General features: G+C 51.4%; 1 protein-coding gene across 2 annotated transcripts in view; it reads right to left on the bottom strand.

Annotated features, from left to right (window-relative positions):
- Nucleotides 1-21057, bottom strand: part of STOX2 (storkhead box 2) — a 208125-nt gene extending 187068 nt beyond the window's left edge. The window contains exons 1-2 of one of the 2 annotated variants that reach the window (XM_056114372.1): nucleotides 20600-21057; nucleotides 19994-20421 (exon numbers count right to left, since the gene is read on the bottom strand). In XM_056114372.1, the coding sequence (XP_055970347.1) occupies nucleotides 19994-20345 (352 nt within the window). In that variant the 5' untranslated portion in view covers nucleotides 20346-20421; nucleotides 20600-21057. Of the gene's footprint in view, nucleotides 1-19993 lie in introns of both variants that reach the window. The other variant, XM_056114371.1, reaches the window with a different exon arrangement.
- Nucleotides 21058-21920: the final 863 nt, after the last annotated feature.

The following is a 21920-nucleotide window of genomic DNA, read 5'->3' as shown; positions in this document are numbered from 1 at the left end:
CCGTGCCCAACCTCTTAGTCAACAGTGCCCGAGGCCTGGGACCCCCCCCCCAAACCTCCCCCCTGGGTGGATGGTGGATCAGGTGACACTGAAACCAGAACAAACGTCCTATTCTTGGAGGAGGACCTTAATTATGGCTTGTCCGTTCTGAGGGAAGCACATTTTCATTGCAAGGGGCCACTGGCCTGGGATGAAAGGTGTGCTTTCCACCCAGCTGCACCCGGCCCCGCGCCCCAGCACGCCCCGTCACCTCCCACCCCCTCCCCCATGCTACACCCAAGAATGCACGGAGGACCCTTGCTGAGAAGACCGGGTCACGGTGAGGCCAGGAGTCCTCAAGCCCTCATGAGCAGCCCTCCCCACCTCACTCAGAACTGCAACCGGCCACTGATTCTCCCCTCCATGCTACTGCCCCGGAACCTAAGACTCAACAAAGCAGCATCCCCTCGAAGGTTTCCAGAACCTTCTTCCTCCAAGTGAGCCTCTAACACGCCACCCCTGCTCGCCTGCGACCAATGAGCAGGACATCCTTCTTCTGTCTGGGGGCCACATGCAGCAGCACCCCGGGAGCTGGAACCCAGATCTCCCGCATTCAAAAACTCAAGTTCAGCCTGCTGATCTCTCTCTCCAGCCCTTTTCATCACAGCCAAAACATGACGCTCTATTTTCTAGCATCTGGAGACAAAAAAGATGGTCCAGTGGGCAAGGCGCTTGGTTGGTACATGGCAGACCAGGGCTACACCCCAGAGGGTCCCCCAAACACCACCAGTAGTGATCCCTGAACACAGAACCAGGGATGAGCCCTGAGCCCCACCACCCATGGACCCCGAAGTGGTAGAGAAATGGAAACAATATGAAATCCATTTTCTAGCATGTGCAAGTCGGCATAAAAGTGCATCAGAAGTGGGGGATGGGAGGATGACTCAGAGGGCTGGGGCCCAGGGCATGCCCAGGTGTGGCCCAGAATCAAACCGCCCAAGTGACTAGACGTGTGTCTTAGTAATGCAGCACTTTTTTGCATGTGTGAAGCCCTGGGTTCGATTCCCAGCACTCCCCTTTCAAACAGAAAATCATAAAATTCCATTTAAAAAGCACGTGACTCTGGGCCGGAGCGATAGCACAGCGGGTAGGGCATTTGCCTTGCACGCAGTCGACCTGGGTTCAATCCCCGGCATCCCATATGGTCCCCCAACCTCCTCCAGGAATAATTCCTGAGTGCAGAGCTAGGAATAACCCCTGAGCATCGCTGGGTGTGACCCAAAAAGCAAAAAAAAAAAAAAAAAAAGCATGTGACTCAAACGTGTGTGTGGGGGGGTGGTGGCTGAGGGTAGGTAAGATAGAGAAGAAACCACTATGACAATAATAGCTGGGAATGATCACGCTGGACAAGATCTGAGGGCTACAAGTATGTAAGAGATACTTTTTTTTCTTTAACCACTTTTTTTAAATTTTATTTTTGCTTTTCAAATCATACCCAGCAATGCACAGGGGTTACTCCTGGCTTTGCACCCAGAAATTACTCCTGGCGGTGCTCAGGGAATCATATGGGATGGGATGCTGGGAACTGAACCTGGGTCAGCCACATGCAAGGCAAATGCCCTACTCACTGTACTATAGCTCCAGCCCCAGAGATATTCTTGATAGCCTTTCAGTATCAATATTGCAAATCACGATGAGAGAGAGAGAGAGAGAGAGAGAGAGAGAGAGAGAGAGAAGAAAAGTGCCTGCCATAGATGCAGGCTGGGGGTGGTGGTGATGGGCGGGAAACTGGGGATACTGGTGCTGGGAAATGTACACTGGTGGAGGTATGGGTGCTGGAACACTGTATGACTGTAATCCAATCATAAACAGCTTTGAAAAAATTAAAAATTAATAAATCAATCAATAAAAAGTAAGTGACAGGTGACCCCACTTATGAGGAGTGGAGATGAGATTCATTCTTCTTACCCAGACACCGGAAACAGCAGCCCATCACCTGTGGCCACACAGACAATGCAGGAAGAACAGGCTCCATCACGCCCACCCGCACCCTGGCCAGGAAGCTAGCTGGGCCCAGAGAGGAGGGTGATAGGATGGGATGGAACTCTATCTCCTCTATTTACCTCGTTTCCAATAAGGAAGCCATTTTTATTTAATTTAATTTTTTGGTTTGGGGTCACATCCCGCGGTGCTCAGGGCTTCCTCCTGTTTCTTAACTAAGGAGCCAGTTCTGGTGGGTTTGAGATCCTGGCACTTCTGGTATGCCAGGGAATAAACTCAGTTTGACCCCGTGCAAAGCAAACACTCTGCCTGCTGTACTATCTCTCCAACCCAGGAAGCCATTTTGAGAAAAAAAATAGATTCTTTATCATCAAACATGCATTTTTCAAATTGCCTTCTAAGTCTTGGAAAGTTCTTTGAACTCTGAATCAAAGGTGATAGAGAAGTTCTGTTCAGAAAGTGAACTGTACTAAGACTCAAGCAGAAAAGAAGCCAATCGCTTTCTCTAGTCCTTCACAAGCAGATCCAGTTACGTGCTGGATCTTCTTAGTTGTAAGTCAAAGAATCCCAAAATGACAGAGAATCGATGGACTCATCCACCTGCAAACTCCAGGAAGAAGCTGGAGAGGCAGACTCCGGCAGCTCAGCAGGAAGTGGCCAGTGCAAACTGGTATTTAGACCTGTGACTTCCAGCTTAATAGCAACAGAGAAACCCACAGGGGAATAAGGTGCCACACACCAGCTTCTAGCTCACAAAGAGGTCCAAGCTGTCTCGAAGTTTCCAGGCCTAGACTGGCAGTGGACTCGAGGTTGGAATGGTCTTGAATGAAGAGGAAGAAAGGTCCTTTATAAAGTAGTGATGGAGCAACGAGTTTAATGGAAAGGAATGGACTCATGCTTCTTTCACTTGTTTTTCTTTCTTCTTCCCCCTTATTTTTTTGGGGGGGGTCTCTCAAGCACAGTGTCAGGGAGCCGGGACCCCCTCCTGACGATTCTTGGTCACCCCAAAATCAGCGATTCAACACAAGGATCCATGAATGCATTGCTGCTAGGCTCTGTGATGTTGGGAAAAACCAGAGACACCCCAGAGATGCTAGGGGGTCTCCAGAGCCCTCCTGAAAATCCTAAGGGTTAAGGGTCATAAGGGGCCGCTGACTGAACCAAATTGGGGTACAAGCAAGACTTAGGCCTGACCCCCCTACCAGTTCCCCGGCCCTCACAATTTTCTTTTCTCTCACTCCTGGTCTGACTCACAGCCTAGACACAGTTCCAAGAGATCCTGAATAGAGAGGTATAGTTCAAATATTTCACTTGTGTGTCTAAGGTTAAACTTCAAAACACAGAACTGAATGCCTCCACAGAACTCCAATACCCTCATGATTCAGTTTTGCCAATATCTTGTAAGGCGTATGAAAAACTATTCAGACACAAAGTCAAAAGTCATTCCTCCAAAGAAAATAAGGGTTTTTTTTTAAAAAAAAAAAGAAAGAAAAAGAAAAAAGAGGGAAGGTGAGAATATCAATCACCTCTTTGGATAAAAAAAGAATCAAGTTTTGTTCCTAAAGACTCATTTCATGTTTTGTTTGGTTTTGGTTTTGGTTTTTTGTTTGTTTGTTTGGCTGGTTGGTTGGTTGGTTTTTGGGCTATACCCAGAAGAGCTTGGGGCTTATTTCTGCCTCTGCAGTTAGGGTTCATTCCTGGCGAAGTTCAGGGACCAAATGGGATGGTAGGAATTGAACCCAGGTCAGATGCATGTAAGGCAAACTCCCTACCCTCTGTACTAGAACTTAGGCCCCTCTAAAGTCTCATTTCTTAATGCTAGTTGGCAAAATGTCTGTGGATGAAATTAGCCAGCTTTAGAAATGCTATTATAAACCCGCTGAAATAAGCAAATTGCTCGTCTAATCTTCTGGCTGGCACCAAAGCTGAGTGGCAGCTTTCTCATGCCTGTTCCAACTGAAACCTACCCACGAAAACTCCTCTATCCCAGCACCAGGTCCCAGGAGCGAAACTTCACAGTGTTAAAGTGTAATATTTGTTACACCGAGAACAAAATTCAAACTCAAGGTAAATCACAAGACTTTACTTTGAAGTAGCCAAGGTTCTCCCATCAAAGGGAGGAAGAATTTCAAAGCAAACAGAAGGGACTCACAGGATTTCGTTTTTTTCTGTTCTCGAAAGGTTTGCTCATTTGGCAAGACATTTTCCAGCAGATTAGACCCAGACCGAACAATAAAAGCATCTTTAAAGAGGAAAATCTGTCATCGCTGGGATTAAGCCACTGAAATGAGTGGATTTGTCCCCACCACATTTATTTACTTTGCACAGAGCAATGCCGTAGCTAAGAATGCCCCAAATTGCTAACAATGTTTTAAAGGGAGAGAAAAACAACATCAGACTATTCACTGCCTGTGAAAAGAAAAAAAAAATCAAAAGAAAGGGTAGAAATGGAGAATGGAATGCAGAAAATACATGCAGAAGAAAGAGCACAGAGTTAGATTTGGGTTCTAGTTACGTACCCCCAGCCTTACCCAAAACCTCCTTGGGCTCTTTATTTTCTTCGCCTTCCCTATCTCTGTTGGGACCACAACTCATCCATCACCCCCCCCCCGCCCAAGCTCATAACATGGGGAGCAGAGGAGTGAGCCAGTCCCCTGGTATTCACCGAGGCCAGCCCAGGCCAGCTGACAGTTCCTGGGATGAATGTTTCACCATTCCCACCTGACAGTGGCCAAATGCAGCCCCGTGATGCATACCTGCTCAGGTAAGCTTTCATAAGCGCATGTTTCCAGACAGTGTTTTAAAAATCATTATTCAAAACAGGCTCTACTAGGTTCCCATCCGGATCTGAACCCAGAAGCTGTGAAAAGTGTTTAGCACCAGCAGAGAAAGCGAGATGCCCCGTGAAGAGCAAGTTTCTGAGGAGGGCAGCCTAGGGACGCGGCTTCTTCAGAGCCACCACTTCCGGGGGAGGAGGGTGTGTAGACACAAGGGACCTGCCACCCAGAGTGGAGCCCAGGAGCAGGAGGGACAGCTGAGTGTTACCTTCTGAGCCCGCCATGTGTCCATGACCACAGAAGCACCGGAAGTATTGGGGGAAAAAATGCCCTCCGACTCAGCCAAGTGAGGTTGATCCTTTTGCCCCCGTTTCCCCGAGATCAACATTTTTCACAATAATAAAAATTAGATTTTGTTTTCTTTTTCTTTTAGCTGGAGGGGAAGCTCCTGGTTATGGTGATGACTGGACAGACGCTCGAGGAACCATGGAGGCCTGGGATCACCTGGAGTCACCTGCAAGCAAGGCAGTACCTGAGCTCCTAGACCATCTCCGTGGCCCTTCTTCTTCTCTCTCTTTTCTCAGAACTTTATTTATTTACTTTTGGTTTGGGGGCCACGCCCAGCCGTGCTCAGGGCTTACTCTTGACCCTGAACTCAGGGAATCACTCCTTGTAGGGCTTGGGGACCCTATGGGGTGTCCAGAACCAAATCCGGGTCAGCTGCATGCAAGGCAAATTTTCTCCCCTCTGTCCTATCACTCTGGGACCCTTCTCTCTCTCTTTTTTTAAGTGCTCAAAGAGTACAGGAATTTGTGTAGCGCTCTGAAGCTACAAAATAAAGACTTTAATATCATGTCTTTAAAACTTTAAGACTCTAAAACTTTCTCTCAATAAAAAATACATTTTAAATAAAATTCAAACAACAAACAAACAAACACTCTCCTCCCGTTGTTCATCGATTTTTGCTCGAGCGGACCCAGTAACGTCTCCATTTTGAGACCTGTTACTGTGTTTGGCATATGAGCTTGCCAGGCTTTGCCATGTGGGAGAGATACTCTCGGTAGCTTGCCGGGATCTCCGAGAGGGGTGGAGGAATCGAACCCTGCTTGGCCGGGCAGGCTGTGCGCAAGGCAAACACCCTACCACTGTGCTATCACTCCAGCAGAATAAAATTCAAAATTTAGAAAAAAAAGTTAGAGTTCACAGAGTGTTTTCAAATGACAGACAGCCTTGCTGTGCTCATATACGGGTCAAACGCTTCCATCACTGGCCCATAAGACTCAATCCCCGCCCGAACCCCACCATCGGGAACTGGACAGGGTCTGTCTACACAGAGTGGGCAGGGCCCAGGAACCAAGACCTGAGCAGCAGGCTCCCATTGTCATTCATTTCCCAGGTCTTGGAGAACATTCTGGAATATTCTAGATGACTAGAAAGGAAGGCCTCTTTGGGTTCACTTATGCCTCAAAGAGTCAGTCTCCTGAAGATGGACGTAGGAAGAGAGGATTCTTACAAGATGATGAGAGCAACAGTGAAAGAAGAACCGGGCTGAAGATACACTGAAGCATCTGAGGGGCTCAGGCCAGGCAGGCTCCGGCCACACAGGTCAGTCAGTGAGAAGAAACACCCTCAAGAGGCTCTCAGGAGAGAGGGGCCCTGGGTGGGAGACCCCACACGGTCACCCTCTACACATATAAAATCAGAGAAGCCCCTTCCCACCCCGATTTCTTGAAACGGGGAGGTGAGAAGCTGCCGCCCCCATCCCTGTGAGAACACAGAGAACAACACTCGTGTGGAGGCTGCCTCAGAGTGAAACACGGCAGCTGAGGCAGAATCCACGGCAGGATTCCAACTCCTTCCTGGGGCCCTGTGGGGCCTTCCCTCTCTGAATGGACAGGTCTCATCCAGCCCCCTGTGGTGGAGTTCAGACAGGGGTCGAGCCTCACAGGCCAGTGTGGGAAGCGTTTTACCCACACAGGAGGGCAGCAAGGATGCCGTCATCAGGGTCTGGAGGGAAACCCAGGACCATCTGAGGAGACAACACTAGGGTCCAGGGGCAGAGGTGGGGCCACTCTTCTGGGATAAGTGAGACCCCCAAATCCATCCAGTTCCCTGTGGAGTGAGGGGGGCTGTGGGGAGACAGTGGAAGAATCAAGTCCTCAGGTCCTGTCAGCATGTCTGTTCTGTGACCAAGCCCTCCTGAGACCTCCATGTACCACCCATTCCCTATCCCTGAGCCCATGTGGGCAAAGTTTGATGGGCACAAGGCATGGGGGGTGCCTTTGGACACAGGCGACAGGCCCGAGAGGAACCCCAGGAGCTATGGAATGAGGCGGGTGGTGGGGTGAGGCCCTGCCAACACCCCATCTCCCAGGGACGCGCCTCAGGTCCACCCGGGGGGCTCAGAGCACAGATGCCAAGAGTGCATGAGGTGGTGACCTTCTCGCCAAAGTCGGGGTGCCCCTCACTGTTCCTCAGAAGGGGGGAGCAGGGAGAGAGGATCGCCACGTTCAAAAGCCTCCCCCTCCCGGGGGAAGCTGCCGGCACAGGTCCCCCCCCCCCCATTAGGGAGAGAGGAAAATGAAGCCATTATCTGCATTCCGCCATATGGTTCCCCGTGGGCGCCCGGCCAGGGGCACCGCTCCAGCCTCCGATTCAAAGGCGCCCCCGTTCCGCTCCATGGGATTAGCAGAGAGAGTGGCGCCCAGGAGCCAAGCAGGGCGGGGAACAAGAAAAAGATTCCCCGGCTTCATTTTCCTTTTCATCTTGTCGTTTCGGGATTCCTTTGAGCCCCTCGCACACCCCCGTGGGAGGCAGCCAGGTCCTGCCCAGCGCCTTGGTTCTGCCACTCCATCAGCCCACGGGGAAACCAGGCTTGGGGGGTGGGACTGGGTCGTCCCGGACCCCCGTCTGGCCGATGCTCAAATAACAGTTAAGAAACAGCCAACAGAAACGGCTGTGGAAGTGTTGGTGACTTTGTTTGCTACCCAGTCGACGGCAAGGTCAGCCCAAGTCCATCCGGAGTCCTTTGGTCCACGCCCGGGCTGGCCATTCGACAAAGGCTCTATGCCCCTTTCTGAGGGGCAGGTGAGGACCGTGGTCCATCCCCAACACCCAATAGCGGGGGTTAGAGGGTAAAAGACAGGACGGGAGATGGGTGAGTACAGGCAGGTGATGAGTTACCAGGCCCAGAAAATCAAAAGAAGTTGATTCTCGGTCATCAGAGCAGGAGGCTAGGGCCCACCTCGAGATTTCCAGTCACAGAAATGAAGCAGAATCAGTTTAGCCACAATGTTGATGGGATTTTGCATCTATTCCGATACTTATCACTGTTATCCACATTCTCCACCAGTGCCAATCTCCACTGTAAGGAAAATCTCTCTTCCAGAATATTCTAGAACAAATCTCTGGCCCTCTTTAAGTGCATAACCTTGCCACTTTCTGGGTGCAGTTTGCATTGGGGAATTATACGGGGTATGGGGGAGGGTATTTGGGGAGATCAGCCACAATGTTAAAGGTGATGAATCAGATGCAGAAAGAACGTCATTCCTGCCTGATGATTTGCACTGCAACTTTCAGTTAAAGAAACAGATTGCCCACTTGAGGTCAATATAAAAACCTAATTTTTATTCCCCAGAGAATATTAAATATTTTCAAAGAAAACATTTTGAGTAACTTTGAAATGGAACTATGTTTTCTTCACCCCTTAATACTTCTCCAGAGTGTGGGGGGATGCTGGTAGCCAGGGTCTCGGTGTGACGACCTCAGAGGTGAAGAGCAAGTGTCATCATAGCTCATGCGTGAAAACAAAAGAAATGGTGGTAGCTGCAGACTGCTGTTTCGACACAAATACGCAGCTCTCCCCGGAGACCTGCAAACAGCCCGGCCCCTTTCACTCATTTCCTTCCAACTCTCTTTCCAAACCACTGTGACAAAGGTCCGAATGAACATCCTACTGTGCCCGTTGCATTGTGGGAGCGCCCCCCCCCCCCAATACACACACACACACACACACACACACGGCAGTGATGCAACCTCAGAAAGGACAGGCCACTGGAGGCACATCATTGGCTTCCCAAAACAAAGAGGTACTGGACTTAGTCCTTCTGAATGTCCACCCCACACGGCAAGTACTTTCTCCTCTCTCTTCCACTTACCAATAAACTTTTCTACTTTCAAAAAAAAAAAACAAGCGGTGGGCGGGGGAGACTTTGAATCTCCTTTTAACTAACTATATTAGCTGTCAATTGGTCTATATGCCTTGAAATGCTGAAATCTCAATTTATGTGTATTCTGGGTTTCCTTACTTTTCTCCCAAACAGGCATTTCTCCAAATGATGCAAAGAAAATAGTTTTTTCAGGGCTGGGGGAAAAAATACCTTTTCAGTGGGTAGGGTACTTGCCTTGCACTCACCAAACCCAGTTTCAACCCCCAGCTTCCCCTATGGTCCCCTGGGCACCACCACAAATGATCCCTGAACAGGACTTGCCCAAGTACGGCTCTGGAGTTTTTTTATTTACAAATCTGGGTAGCCACCTCCCCTGCAGTAACGCCTCAGAAGGAGGATCCTGAAGTCAGGGTTCCCAGGTCTATAAACCTTTGACTTACAAAGGCTTAGGCAGCATTAGCTGGGGGTTGGCAGCCTCTTTGAGGCGCGGTTAGCCACCAAGTTAAAAAGATTGAGATCTGCCCACAGATTCACGGGTACTTTCCTCGGAAAACCAAAACCCACATTTTCTGATTCAGCTTCACGAGAGTTGGAGTTTTATTCCCCTTTGATTCAGTTTGTGAGCATCTAGGCAGGCTGACATCTCTTCTATGAGTAGTGCTCCCTCTCTGAGGAAAGAGAAGCTTCTAGCATGGCTGACGCCCCCACCCAGCTCCCCAGTCTGTGGCCAGGACTGGAGGCCCACTCAGGTCAATCTCTTTCCAGAGAAGACCAAAGGCCCCAACGTGAAAATTCCTCTCTCCTCTCTCTTCCCCCCCAAAGATAGGAAACAGCTGGTTCTCCTGAGAATGTCTTTTTTTTTTCTTTTTGGGTCAGACCCAGCAATGCACAGGAGTTACTCCTGGCTCTGCACTCAGGAATTACTCCTGGTGGTGCTGGGGGACCATATGGGTTGCTGGGAATCGAACTTGGGTCAGCTGCATGCAAGGCAAACGTCCTACCTGCTATGCTATCATTCCAGACCCCAGAGAATGTCTTTAATGAAGATCTTTGTACTCGTCCATTAAAGGTAAGTTCCCAGAGACAGTCCAGCGGTTAAGGCACTGGCCTGGCATGCAGCTGATCCTGGCACGACATGTTCCCCAGGCACCATCAGAAACAATTCCTGAGCACTGAGCCAGGAGTACCCCCTGAGCACCTCCAGGTGTGAACCAACACCCCAAAATATGTGTTTGTTTTTTTAAAACTAATATAAAACTTTCACAACTCTTGTGTCTTCTGGTAATATGTTCCTGTTCTATTCCATGTCATGCGTAGACAAGAAGTGAATTTTGCAGAATGGAGATGGAGGAGGACGTTTTGGGCAAGTTTGCAATGGAGATTTTCATGGCTGAGGCTAAATGACACCACTCGAAGTTTCTAAATATACACGTGATGGAACGGAAGAGAGGGCACAGGAATATGGCACTTGCTTTGTGTGCCAGAAATCCTGGTTTGATCCCTGACAACTCCTGTGGATCCCCAAGCATGGCTGGGAGGGACCCACTGAGCACAGATCCAGGAGCAGCACCTGAGCACTAGAAGGTGTGTGCCAAATCCTCCCCCACCCCCCCCACCCCCGCAAAAAACACATGGACGAAGATGGGGCCGGGAAATAGTATAGCAGCTAGGCAATCTTGTGTCCCACACGGGGCCAATTCCTGACACCACATGGTCCCCTGAGCAGCCCTTGGAACCCCCAGTTCGCCGCTGGACAGGAGATCCCCTGCAGTACCCAGCACTTCTGGGCTTTATCAGCACCGCTTGCTCTGGCCCTGCGCTGAACCCAAGACCCAGCTGGCCAAGAACTGCCCGTGATGCCCCTAATAAATTAATTTTTTAAATAATCAATCCATTAACAATATATACATAATGCAACTGGACAGGACAGGACATTCCCGAATCTGCCTGTAACGTGAACATGAAACTATCAGTTGGGATCCAGAATGATAGAGCGACAGGAGGGAACTGACTTGCACACAGAGTCCAGTCAGGAGTCATTCCTGAGCACAGAGCCAGGAGTCAGCCCTGAGCACTGCTGGGTGGGGTCCAAAACCAAAACAAAACAAGAACAAAATTATCTGTCATCTGCGGACATAGATGTCATCTGTCATCTATGTCTTCTTGTCTGTCTATCTATCTCTCTCTCTCCCTCTCTTTCTCTATCACTCTCTCAGTTTATGTCTGTCTCTGTCTCTGTCTGTCTCTGTCTGTCTCTCTCTCTCTGTCTCTCTCTCTCTCTGTCTCTCCCACCCCACTCCCCTTGGGGTATTTTGGTTTGCAATGCAGGTACTGAGAGGCTACCACGTTTGTTCCTTTACCTGCTTCCAGCACGCAGTTCCGATCCAGAGTGTCCATTTCCAGCTACCTTTGTCACAGCGGGCCCTTCTCTACCCAGCTGCCTTCTCCCCAGCCCTCGAGGCCGTCTCCAACCGTGGAGCATCTCATTTTAGAGCCTCCTCTGCCCTCCCCTCCCACAGACTCTCCTCAGCCTGGCATTTGCCAGTCCGTGGGGCTCAGAGCAACCCTCACAGAGACCAGCTGCAAAGGGGCCTGTGTCCCCTCCTGCTGCCCCCTGTCCAGCCCGGCGTTCTCTGTTCTCCTGGATCACCCTTTCCTCTCTGGCTCCAGAAAACGGTTTCCCCTTTCCTGGACGACTCACCTGTGACCCGTTTTCTCTTCTGCTCCATGAGAGCTAAAGAGACCAATTTTCCTGCGGTTCCTCCTGATTATCCCAGGGATTTTTCCCTTTTTAATTGAGATCTAATTAGCGTCTGGCATCTAATGTGTTCAGTTTTGTTTTAATCCTAATCCCAGGCTGGTTTTCTAAAGCAGTGCTGTTCAAGTGTATTCCACAGTCTTAACTCACCAAGAAGTCTCACCAGATATCATCTTTGGTGTCATCTGCTAAGACCATGCCTCTTGGACACATAATTTCATTAGGGTTTCTTGTTTGTTTGTTTCGGTTTAGTTTGGGGGATGGGGGTCACAGGGCTTTCTCCTGGCTAGAAATGACTTCTTAAAAGAAGCAGCATTTAGGGGCTGAAGGAATACAGCTTCTAGGGCACTGGCCTTGCATGCAACTGACCCAAGCTTTGATCCCTGGTACCTCTATATGACCCTTGAGCACCGCCAGGAATAATCTCTGAGCATCGCTGGGTGTGGCAAAGGAGATTCCTTAAATAAAAATTGTTTTTAATTCAACTTTTTCTTAACTCTTTATACTCAGAGTAACATCATCTCTCACTAAGGAAAACCTGAAAGGGAAGGGTGGGATCAAGCCCCCCTCGTTGTCTTGTGTCCCAAATATAACCCCTGCTGATAGTCAAAATATTAATACTGAATCATTGTATAATTGAAACCCAAGCACAAAAATTTGTAAGTCTACAACTGTACCTCATGGTGTTTCACTAATAAAAATTAAATATATATATAAATACTGTATTTTAAAAAACAAAGATGGAGTTTACAGAGGGTCCCAAATGCCTCATACCGTGGCCTTAGCCCCCCACTGTGGTGTATCTAAGAGAGGTTCGTGCTGATTCTGGGCGGGGAGATCAGTAGCAGAATTCTGCCATGTAGGAGACCCAAGGTTAGATCCACAGTCCCCAAAACAAAACAATCATGAAGCCAACAACTTCCTACATCGACTTCTATTTTGGACTACGCTCTTAGATATAGTTCTTAAAAGGGCAGAGAAACAATCTCGGACTCTGTGAAATAAGTAGATGGCATATTGAGACATCTTCCAAAGAAGATTTAAAAACTTTTGTTTGCAGGACCAGAGTGATAATTTTAATTCTGCATGCACGGGAGTTGAGAAACACAGAGGGGAGGGCACTTGCCTTGCACACAGCCGACCTGGGTTCAATCCCCAGCATCCCTGAGTGCAGAGCCAAGAACAAGCCCTGAGCATTGCCAGGTGTGACCCAAAAGCCAAAAAAAAAAAAATTAAATTAAAATTAAAAACAACTCTTGTTTCCAATTTGGAAAAATAGGGTTTTTTTCCATTTCAATACTGACAATGTATTAGGGGGTCAGCTTGAACTTATCTTGACCAGCATTGACTGTGTGTGGGGGGGGTCCCTAATGTTAAGATGCATTAAATGTTAAGATGCATTAAATAGTCCATTGAGATACATCAAATCCTTCGAGATTTATTTGAGCAATCCAATCCCATCAAGCAGCCCCCAAATCTAGAAGATGGGGTGTTGCCTGGAAATAGAAAAATCAAGAAAGGGAAGGAATTACTTAATTGTTCATCGTGGTAAATATTTACCTTATTTGGGAAAAAGTTTGTTATTCGGCTGCTATCATAGTTGCTTTTACATTTAGTTTTCTCGGATTTGAGAGAATCTATATTAGCTATAAACAATTCATTTTTCTTGTATTTCATTTTTTTTTCGATTCAAGAAAAATCCAGTTGACTCTGGCTTTAGTTTGCTCACACTGGCCAGCAAAGGCACTGAAGTTACCCTGTTTAACGGCTCCTCGCGGAGTTCTGCGTGCACAAGAGCTGTGATGGGACCATGGAGCCAATGAGATAGTACAGTGGGTAAGGCACTTGTCTTGCACACGGCTGACCCAGTTTCAACCCCCGGCACCTCACATGGTCCCCTGAACACTGCCAGGAGTGAGGAGTAACTCCTGGGTATTGCCGGACACGGCCCAAAAGCCAAAATATACACATACATATATACATGCCCAAAATACACACATACATATATACGTGTGTGTGTGTGTGTGTGTGTGTGTGTGTGTGTGTGTGTGTACACATGCCTGGCAGCCCATTAGCATCACCTCTAGAAACTTCAGCTATACTGAGTTAATCCACAGAGAATCAAACTTGACAGATAAACTCGAGTTTGGGGTCTGCATCCTCAAAGGGATTACAATCCAGAGGGAAAGACCCACTCAAAGCGAGAGAAGACCCAGCAAAGGAACTAACTGATCGTCTTAAACGCTGAGAAGGCAGGATCTGAACCCACGTCCTCTTCTGGACAGAGCCGAGGTGCTGAGATCTGAGAGGAAAGGATAAAGGGGCATTTCTTCAACTCCTAAGTAGCCCGGGGGCACTGCCAGGTGTGGTCTCTGCACCAAAAAGAAAATGTTTGCTCTGCCCCTCTTTCTGGAAAGGCAAATGGATAAGCCTGTACCCAAGGTACAAGTCCCTGAATGTCTCCACAAGTGGGGTGAAGCAAAGAAATAACTCCAGCTCCGTGACTCATTAAGTCCCAAATTGCACAAAACTAAATTACATCCTGTTGTTGACTGTGTGTGACAACGACAAATTTAGCATATTCACCCCCAGCATCAACCAGGAAAGCAATCCTGTGCAATCAGTACCACCACCACCCCCCCCCTCGCTTCCTCCTGTCAGCTTGGAACCCACAAGCATGGGCCTGAAACCCTGAGCCAGGACTGGAGGGAGAAAGGGTGGGAGAGGAAGGGAGGGAGGGAGGAGGGAGGGAGAGAAGGAAGGAGGAAAGGAGGGCAAGAGGAGGGAGGAAGAAAGAGAGAGAGAAGAGGGAGAGAGGGAGGGGGGAGAGAGGGAGGGAGGGAGGGAGGGAGAGAGAGAGGGAGGAGAGAAGGAGGGCTGAGGGAGGAAGGGAGGAAGTCAGGCTCAATATATCCAGCTTCTGAATGCCTTTCCCACAGAAAGGGAATTCCAAAAACTTGGCCTCATGAAGTCCACAGAAGGGACTGGAAGTGATATGGGTGTTTAGGAAAAGTTTCACAGGAACACTTTACCTTAGGATGACAATATATATATATATATATATATATATATATATATATATATATATGTGGTACTACTATATATATATAGTATATATTACATATATTATATCCCATCCACACACATGAAGGTACTGGCAGAGGAACAAAGGCATGCGGGTCCCGGGGCTGAGATCTCCAAGCTTGCTCGGATCAGGACTGCGCATCCTCCACCCAGATCCTCCATCTTCCAGTAGGCAGGGGTCACACCCACCAACTGCTCCCCCACCCTCCCATCCCCCCGAGCCATGTAATCCCATCAACAGCCAAGACCCAGAGACTACAAAACCCAGCTCTCAGAAGCGACATCTTATTATCTCATTCTTACTTTGAACAACCTGGCAGGCTACCGAGTGTAATGTGCCCACATGGCACACTCTGGCAAACTCCCCGTGGTGTACCCAATATGCCAAATACCAGTAACAATGATGGGTCTCATTCTCCTAACCCTGAAAGAGCCTTGAATATGGCACTTTAAAATCTCAGGGCTAGGAGAAAGGAGACATTACTGGTGCCTGCTTGAGGCAATCGACAAACAACAGGATGATCGTGATGGTGAATATATATACAGTATGAGCGATAGCACAGCGGTAGGGCGTTTGCCTTGTGCACAGTCGGGTTCTATTCCTCTGCCCCTCTCAGAGAGCCCAACATGCAACCGAGAGTATCTCGCCCGCACGGCAAAGCCTGGCAAGCTACCCATGATATATTCAATATGCCAAACACCATAACAACAAGTCTCACAATGGAGATGTTACTGGACCCACTCGAGCAAATCTACGAACAATGGGAGGACAGTGACAGTGACAGGATATAGGGTAGGGCGTTTGCCTTGCATTCGGCCAACAGGGCCAACCCGGGTTCAATTCCTCTGCCCCTCTCGGAGAGCCCAGCAAGCTACTGAGAGTATCTTGCCCGCACGGCAGAGCCTGGCAAGCTACCCGTGATGTATTCGATATGCCAAACACAGTAACAATCATCACAGTGGAGACGTTACTGGACCCACTCAAGCAAATTGATGAACAATGGGAGGACAGTGCTACATTCATATATATATATATATATTTCATAAAAATAATGGTATGGCCAACTAGAAAATAATGACTCAAAGTGCACCCCCCTTCACTGTTTCAACTTAACCCTGAGACTGTAACAGGAGAGGAATGGGGCGGGAGAAATACCGCAGGAGGTCAGAACCTGCCTGGGCGGCGTATGGCCAGGCGCATTCAAACCCCTGCACATCACATGTCCCCCACAGCTCCACCAGGGGTCACTCAGGAGCACAGAGCCAGGAATAGCCCCTGAGCACCACCGAGTGTGGCCCACAGCCAACACCACCCAAAAGGGGGTGGTAAGAGTATAAGAGTGACCCTGGGTGTTCTACACGCTGCAACTCACTGCGCCAAGCAGACAGCCCACGCCTTCTCACTGGTTACCATGACAAACCTTGGTAGATGCTCAGTGGGGCTCAACTTAAGTGACTTAAAATGAAGAGCACAATCAGGGGGTGGGATGGAGCAGGGGTTGGACCACCCTTGGGGTGCTCTGGGGTTTCTCTTGGTTTACTCAGGAATTACTCCCAACAGTGCTTGGGGGACTACGCAGTGCCAGGAATGGAACCAGAGTCACTTGCGTGTAAAACAACAACTTAGCCCCTAGACTAAGGCTCCGGCCCCAGAGCAGTTTTATTACTTTTTAAATAGGTTTTTTTTTTCATTGAATCTTTGTGAAATAGACCCTTACAAAGCTGTTCATAATTAGGTTTCAGGCATACAGTGTTCCAACACCCGTTCCTCCAACTAGAAAATAACTGTGGCCAGGCGCATTCAAATATACGCATTTAGTGTACATTTCCCAGCACCAGTGTCCCCAGGTTCCCTCTCATCACCCACCCACCCCCACTCAGCCTGCCTCTATGGGAGGCACTTTTCTTCTCTATTTCTCTCTCTCTCTCATCCTTCAGAGCAATTTTAAAACACTTTTCTGCATTTAAAACCGTTTTAAAACATGTTTCCTGCACATACAAACACATACCCCCTGGAAGGATCACAGAAAACCAAGTTTGGGGGCTGGAGCAATAGTATAGAGGGTAAGGCACTGGCCTTGCACTTCATCCCCGGCATCCCACAGGGTCCCCCGAGCACCATCAGGAGTAATTCCTGAGTGCAGAGCCAAGAATAAGCCCTGAGCAATGCCAGGTGTGACCCCAAAACAAAAAGCCAAGTCTGAGCTTTGTTCCCTACACATGTAAAGTGGAGTATTTCCTCAGATGGGTTGAACAGTCTACTGCACTCTTCCTTGGAGATGCGCCCTTGCCAGCTCCTGATTGAACGGGGTTTTCTCTTGGTGCCCCAGTTCCCACCTGGCACTGAACAGCTGGTAATAGCCACCACTGTCCTATGATGGCTGACAATACTTCCTCCTAGGGTACCTTAGAATGACACTTCTTATGATGGTACCACCTACAACAATACTTCCTATGATGATACTCCTCAGGATGATACTTCCTATGATGGTACTACCTACAACAATACTCTGTGATGGTACTCCTCAGGATGATACTTCCTATGACGATGTTACTTACAATGATACTTCCACTGATGGTTCTCCTTACAATGGCACTTCCGGTGATGGCTCTGGCACCCACCAAGGTCCCTGGCCAGCTCACCATAACCATCAATCAACAGTTATTTGGAATCTTTCAAATCACCAAAACAGTTGTCACATGAATTTAGAAACTCTGAAGAGATGACAGAAAGGGGAACACAGGAGTCTATTTACAAAGCACAGCAGACTGACATGACATCAGGAGTTTCGAACGAGTAGGAGGGAAATGATCAGGGACAGAGAAATAAGATTGGCTTGGGAGGGAGTGGTAGGACAGTGGGTAGGGAGCTTGCCTTCATCCCCAGCATCCCACGGGTCCCTGAGTCCTGTGGGGAGTCGTTCCTGAGTGCAGAGAGCAGGAGTAAGGTCTGCTGTGGCAAAAGAAAGATTAGCTAGGGGCTGGAGCAATAGTACAGCGGGTAGGGCACACAGCAAAAAGGGCATTTGCTTTGCACAACTACATTCCATTCCCAGCATCCCATATGGTCCCCTGAGCACCACCAGGAGTAATTCCTGAGTGCAGAGCCAGCAGTAACCCCTGTGCATCACCAGGTGTGACCCAAAAAGAAAAAAAAAAGAAGAAAAGAAAGATTAGCGATTGTTTTTGCATTACTTTTGCTTATGGCTGAAACATTCCCAGCTAAAAAGTGAAAACCAAATTCGGTTTTCCACAGAAAGTCAGTTTTAAGAAAGGAGCAGGGGGGGGAGGGATATTATCCTGGTGGTGAAAAATGGGCACTGGTGGAGGGATGGGTATTTGATCGTGGTATGACCGAGATCCAAGCACAAAAATTTGTAAATCTACAACTGTACCTCATGGTGTTTCACTAATAAAAAAGAAAAAATATATTAAAAAAAAAAAAAAGAAAGGAGCAATGTAGGCAGCCTAGCAAAACGGCCACAAACCCTCTCCCTCTCCACCCGGAGCAGAGCAAGGGTGCCGGAGCCTTCACCTCGGCCCCTGAACTAAGCCGCTTAATTACAGGGAGTCCGCGGAGGTTTTTGTTAAAGTGAAAAGGGGGGAAATAATAATCAGGCACTTCTTGAAATTCAACACAGGTTAGAAAACCCGAGACACAAGCTCAATTCTACTCAGTTAAGTACGAGCTCTGTACAGATTTCTGCTGTGCAAAGCAGACGCGACACAAGTGAAACTGCTGTTTGGCACCTGCACTGAGGCTAACGCCTAACCCGGTAGAAGCTGATCCTAGCAACCCCGAGCAAGGAAAACCAGCGGGCTTTCCGCGGCTTTCAGCGTCTGAACTTTTGACCTCCTCCCCAAATGTCGCGAAGGAATTCCTTCACCCTGGCACTGGAAAGAAAAGCCCTTTTCTTCTTGCACTCATTCCGTAAAACGCAGATCTTGACGACGTAATCTGTGCCCAAAGTTAAAAAAAACAAAAAAGTAAACCACTAAAATGGATCGTCGAAACGCACAAAAAGGATTTTTGCAAAGAAAATAAAGCAATGCGAACCCACGGGCCCAGCTGCCGTGGGAGCGTGGCCACTGTCTGTCTGTCCTTCCCCGCCACCGTTTGGCTCTTGCACGTTTGGCTTTTGCCTTCCTACTGCAAAGCCGCCAAGTCCCCCCAGAAGAGCGCACACAGGAGAGGGACGATAAACACCAAATCCGTGGGCTGGGAACTAACCTGCGCGTAAATTTCCACCGTCGCCCGCAGTGACCCGACGCGTCCGTAGAGGCAGAAGTGGTGAGGGGCACGCGGGGATGCGGGGAGGGGAGCAGGGTGAGTGGAAATGCGCGGGGGTGAGGGAAAGCGCGCGGGGGTGCAAGGAGGCGCGCGGGGTGCAGGGAGGGGCGCGTGGGGTGTGGGGAAACGCGGGGGGGGTGTGCGGGGAGGCCCACGGGGTGCGGGGAGGCGCGATGGGGCGCGAGGAGGTGCGCGGGGTCGCGAGGAGACGCGCGGGGGTGCGAGGTGAGTGGAAACGCGCGGGGTGCGGGGAGGCGCGCGGGGTTGCGGGGAAGCGCGCGGGGGTGTGGGAGGCGCGCGGGGTGCGGGGAAGCGCGCTGGGTACGGGAGGGGCGCGGGGATGCGGAGAGGCTCGAGGGGGGAAGAGCGTGGGGTGGGGGGGAGGCGCGCGGGGGTGCGGGGAGGCGCGCGGGGTTGCAGGAAGCGCGCGGGGGGGTGCGGGGGGAAGGGCGTGGGGTCGTGGGGAGGCGCGCGAGGTGCGGGAGACGTGCGGGGGTGCGGGGAGGCGCGCACAGGGAAGGGCGTGGGGTCCGGGGGAGGAGCGCGGGGGGGAGGACGTGGGGGGCGCGCACCTGAGCCGGCCGCGCACAAGGCGCTCCCTCTGCGCGCCCCTCTTGTCGGCACCCACGCCCGAGTCTCCGGAGCGCGGAAAAGCGCCTGCACCGCGTCCCGCGAGCCTCGGGCGCCGCCGCCGCGCGCGCCCCCTACCTGGCGGCCACGTCCAGGCGCCGCCCTGCCGGGGCACCCCGCCAGGGAGGCTCCCGCGGGCCGCGGGCAGCGGGGGAGGCGGGTGGGCAAAGGGGAGAAGCCCCGGGGGTGGGTGCCAGCCAGGTCCCCGAGCTCGACGCCTCCCGCGGCCGGGCTGCGCGGGTTAGGAGCGGGGCGGCCGTGTCCACTGTCCACCTCGGGGCGCCCGCGGCGGCGCTGGACTCACCAAGGCAGCGGATGTGGAAGCCCGAGGGCGGCCGCAGCGCCCGGCGCGTCCAGCCCTCGCGCAGCGCCTCCAGATGCTCTTCCTTGCCCTGGATCAGCAGGACCTGCTCGTCGATCCAGCCCAGGAAGAAGGTCTCGGCCACCGCCGCCGTGACCCTCTTGTTCCAGAAGTGCTGCATGTTCTCGGCCTTGAAGTCGGCGAAGATCTCGTAGCCGATGTGGTGCCGGGACAGCTGCCGGGGCTGCGCGGGGGGCGCGGGCTGCGCGGACCCCGACGCGTCCCCCGCCGGGCGCTCGGCCGGGCCCAGGACGATGGCCAGAGAGTGGGGCGCGATCTGCAGAAACTTCTCCATCGTTCCGGGCGCGCCGAGACCCCCCCGCGCTCACCGCTGGCGCCCGCTGCTGCCGGGAGCTGCCGCCGGGATGTCGCTGCACGAGAGGGGAGCGTTAGGGTCCCCCCAGCCAGGCCTGCGTGGACCGCGCCCCCCACCCCCGTACTTCTTACACCGCGGTCGTGCCCTTCCCCGGTCCCCCTGGGGGTGCGATGGGCGGACACCCGGGGGCGAGAGATGCGGAGCTCCCCGCGCCCCGACTTCGCGCGCGTTACCTGCAGCTCGGGGCCCCCCTCCGGGCACCGCTCATTTTCCGGCGTTTGCTCCCGCGCCTCCCTCGGCGCCGGCGGCCCCGGGTAGGGGCGGAGACGCGGCGGGAGGCGGGCGGTTCGCGCCGCGGCCGCGGCCGGGGAAGCCCCTGGGCTGCGCTGGGCCGCGCGGGGACCCCGGGAAGTCACACGTGGCAGGCGGCCGAGGGGGGCGAGCGTTGGGGGTGGCGCCAGGGGGCCCCCAGGGAGCCCCGCGGGCCGGAGGGACGCGTGGCGACACTTGGCGGCTCCGTCCGCGCGCGCTGCGCGTGTCGCTCCTCCCCACGCTCCACCCAGGCCCACCTCCTCCTGGAACAAGTGGATCCGCCGCCGAGGGCTGGCGCTGGCCTTGCAAGTGGCGTTGGAATCCCGACTTAGTCAAGCACGGGAAATGGTCGCTCCCTGCTCCCCTGCTCCCTGACGCCTGCTTCCTCCGGGGAGTCCCAGTCCCCTCCGTGTCGTACCCACCCGGACACAGGCCACAATGATACTGGGTTTAACTTATTTTTGTTTTCATTACATCATCCAGTGGGCTGGAGCGATAGCACAGTGGGTAGGGCATTTGCCTTGCACGCAGCTGACCCGGCCAACCCGAGTTCGATTCCTCCGCCCCTCTTGGAGAGCCCGGCAAGCTACCTAGAGTATCTTGCCCGCACAGCAAAGCCTGGCAAGCTACCCGTGAGGTATTCCATATGCCAAACACAGTAACAACAAAGTCTCACAATGGAGACGTTACTGGGCCCACTCTAGCAATCAATGAACAACGGGAGGAGAGTGCTACATCATTCAGTCTGTGTCTGCTCTTGGTGGCTTTGCAGAGGATGGAGACAAGGTTTCATGGATTCACAGAACACAGCCAAGTTTGATCCCTACACACGGGCTCATCTGCGGGTTATCTGCCACTTAGGTGGCCATTTCTCTGGGTCTCGAGGTGGAGTTGGCGGGTTGGTGCAATTCTCCTCTCCTCTTGCTTTGGTTGTGCTGTCATTGTCATAGGGGCTCCAGACACACATTATTTGGGATGGCGCTTACACATCTGGCTCACCTTGGCCATGAATGCTCCTGGCATGGCGAAAGTCACTGCCGGCTTGGCTGAGGCACTTATTGGTCCACCTGTGGCCGGGTTTCCTCCCCGCCCCTTCCCATAGTTCTGATTTCTTATCCAGGGTGCAGGTGCTGCCGCCGCCTTGGACAGTGGCAAGCCTTGAGCTGGGAGGGATATTGTCCAGACCAGACCTGACCATGTCTGCTGGGGGCATCTGCTGCTTGTCTCAGAGGGTGACTACAG

This window comes from Sorex fumeus, unplaced genomic scaffold (genome assembly GCF_029834395.1).
Source record: "Sorex fumeus unplaced genomic scaffold, SorFum_2.1 ptg000024l, whole genome shotgun sequence".
Classification (NCBI taxonomy): domain Eukaryota; kingdom Metazoa; phylum Chordata; class Mammalia; order Eulipotyphla; family Soricidae; genus Sorex; species Sorex fumeus.
Note: the sequence above shows the minus strand (reverse complement) of the source record. Positions and strands in the feature narration are given on the sequence as shown.